Source organism: Limulus polyphemus, unplaced genomic scaffold (assembly GCF_000517525.1).
Source record: "Limulus polyphemus unplaced genomic scaffold, Limulus_polyphemus-2.1.2 Scaffold12932, whole genome shotgun sequence".
NCBI classification, from domain to species: Eukaryota; Metazoa; Arthropoda; class Merostomata; order Xiphosura; family Limulidae; genus Limulus; species Limulus polyphemus.
Window position 1 is genome coordinate 2,753 of NW_013678542.1, and position 3,128 is coordinate 5,880.

Consider the following 3,128-nt stretch of genomic DNA (forward strand, 5'->3'; position numbering starts at 1 on the left):
GCACACACACACAATTCCCAAATACACTCAACGGTTTAATTTTTTATTCAGTTTTGTAAAAACTAATTTTTCAAACCTTAAGATAGAGATATACATAAATTGATTTTTCATTCATCTCAATATACCAAAAGCAACTCATTAAAAAACAATTAATGTTTTGCTTGAAGTCCTTCCTTATTTGTTTCTTTGGATATTCATGCAAAGCTACTCATGCGCTGTCTGTTCAAGGCATCTCTAATACTGAACTATAGAAAACATGGAAGGCAGCTAGTTAACAGCACACATACCACCAACTATTGGGCTACTCTTGTCTCTCTGAATAGTAGGATAAGACCATCACCCTTATTATATAAACCCCAAATTATGGATCATGACTTTTTATAAAGTAATAGGGCATGAATGATGAACCCACAGATCCATAGCACACCATACTAACCACTTGGTCTATCACAGCTACAGAAATAAGGAAGCAATGATTTGGATTTGTGACTTTTTATTACATAGCAAACAGGTGTAATGGTCAAATAACCAACACCATCAGATTGGTGATATGTCCTCAATCCTTGAGATAAGATCTATCGGAACTTTTAAAATGTATGGAACAAGTTAGAAAACTGAAACTATAATTTCAATATCCTAATACTAATACTACTGCAATAAGTATGGTATTTATTACCTGAATTCTTTCTGTATAATTGTCTAGTAAAAGCACACCTGACCCAGCCACCTTTTTTGTCTCCACCATTGTCTTCAAGTCAGCTAATAAACTCATGTGTTTTGACATATCTGTTGCTATAACCTACAATACAAACAACTTATCAGGAACTAAGTAATATTGTTGATTCTTGAAGTTACAGACATTATACCATTCATATATTTCTGATTAATAATAATATGTACTCAGGTCTAATTTAATTTATAAAAAGGTTTCTTAACAATAAAACTTAACTTAAAATTCAATTACAATGCTAAAAGTCCTAATAAGATGAGTCCATCATGGCAGTACGTGAAATTCCCTGTAACTGCAGGTTTGAAATCATATGCATATTATATCATTTAATAATTTATTTGCTTATTATTGTCATTTAGGAAAAATCTTTAAAAGTATTTCAAAAATTTGCAAGTATAAAAACACTTTATATTTACAACAACATAGTCCTAGCAGAGGTATGCAAAAACTTTTAGACCAAATAAATAACACAAAATTCTTGATTTTCTGATACAGTACAGACTTGGTGTCTCAATAAACCTTTTACAGTAAGGCCACTAAAAGAGACAACATTTCATGCTGTCCTTTTCAAGATCCTGCTACCAAGTGATGGTAAGACATAACAGCAAATGCAACTTTTCATTGAAAAACAATGTTATAACACAGAAAACAAAGAAAAGATGGATTACAAGAGGCAACAATGGAAAACGGATGGATTACAAGAAGCAACAATGGAAAACGGATGGGTTATAAGCAAGATCAATAAAGAATAGAAGGATTATCTACAGAATCAATGGAGAAAGGATGGGTTATAAGTAGGATCAATGGAGAAAGGATGGGTTATAAGTAGAATCAATGGAGAAAGGATGGGTTATGAGCAGGATCAATGGAGAAAGGATGGGTTATAAGTAGGATCAATGGAGGAAGGATGGAAAGAGATCAAGGAAAGAGTGAAAAGTTATATGTAGATTAATGAAAGAGGGATGAATTAGCAAAAGGAACAATGGAGGAGCTAGAGATCCATTATAAATATGAATAATGAAGAAGAGAGGGAGAGGAGTCATAGATTTTCCAAAACACTATTTAATAGCTTTCATAACACAAGAGTCAAAACGTTAGGAGTATAATGATTTAATTTTTATCTGTTTTATATTAAAAAAGAACCAGCACAGGTTTTATTTTACAAAACAAATGTTATCTATGCAGAAGAAACTTAAGAGTAAAGCAACTATCTTTTGAACAAGTTACCTTACAGGCCTTAGTACTTATCACAGATATTTTAAGAAGTCGTTAAAGTTAATGTTTTAAGGTTCTTTTTGTGTGTGTTGCTTGGTTTTGTCACTCAAAATACATATCTTCAGATATCGTAGGTAAAAAAAACTTAGATTGTCATGAATTTGATATTCTGATAGATTACACAACTCCGTATTGTAATAAACATTAAACTTTTTCTTTAAGCTGACAAACACTTCATACAGACCTTTACTTTCAATTTCATTTAAGTAGCTTCTTGTGGAAAGCTAAACTTATATCTTGGTTCCAAGAAAGTGCCTAAAGAGTTAATTTTTTTGGTGCCTAATCTATAGTCTTGTGAGACTTACAGATGATTTCTACTACAACTGTCCAGGTTTCACAATTATTATTAACCAAAGAGTTTATTACAAACTTTACTATTTCTTTAGCTTTATCAATAAAATTCATAATACTTATAAATGTTCTTTTTATAAGAGGTATATGAATAACTAAACAATTAAAACTAACATTATTATTATTAGAGATAGTTATACATATTCTCAGATCCAGTCTGAGTGGTAAAACAAGCAAAATGGTCCAATTAAACTTACCATATCAATGGCAATCTTACGAAGTGTCTGCCGCTGTTTTTTGTTAAGGTTTACAAAAATGTTACAGTTCTCATCCTGAAGAATTTTGAAAGCAACAGCTAAGGAATGATTTTCAAGAACAGATTCGTCGTTATACATAATGGCCAACTCAGAACCTATCATTGAAAAAATATATATATAACTATCATTTTTATGTGTATCTGAATATAATGTGATTGGCACAGGTCCTTTTGTCAAAATACAAAAGACTCATTTTCCATTAAAAAAAACACAAACTAAATATATAAAGTGTAAAAGTCTTACATTATCTTTTTTTTTTGCATGAATGAATAAAGTGAAAGAATTTCTGTTTATGAAATACCACAACTAGTAGTAAGGATATTTAAATACCACAACTAGTAGTAAGAATATTTAAATACCACAACTAGTAGTAAGGATATTTAAATACCACAACTAGTAGTAAGAATATTTAAATACCACAACTAGTAGTAAGGATATTTAAATACCGCAACTAGTAGTAAGGATATTTAAATACCACAACTAGTAGTAAGGATATTTAAATACCGCAACTAGTA

The 3,128-nt window shown here is 30.5% G+C and overlaps 1 protein-coding gene across 1 annotated transcript in view; it reads right to left on the bottom strand.

The window, feature by feature from the left end:
• Positions 1 to 616: 616 nt before the first annotated feature.
• Positions 617 to 3,128, bottom strand: part of LOC106477127 (cAMP-specific 3',5'-cyclic phosphodiesterase 4B-like) — a gene marked incomplete at its 5' end in the record, with an annotated part of 6,313 nt that continues 3,801 nt past the window's right edge. The window contains 2 exons of the mRNA XM_013937719.2: positions 617 to 799; positions 2,554 to 2,708. Of these exons, the coding sequence (XP_013793173.2) occupies positions 629 to 799; positions 2,554 to 2,708 (326 nt within the window). The remainder of the gene's footprint in view (positions 800 to 2,553; positions 2,709 to 3,128) is intronic.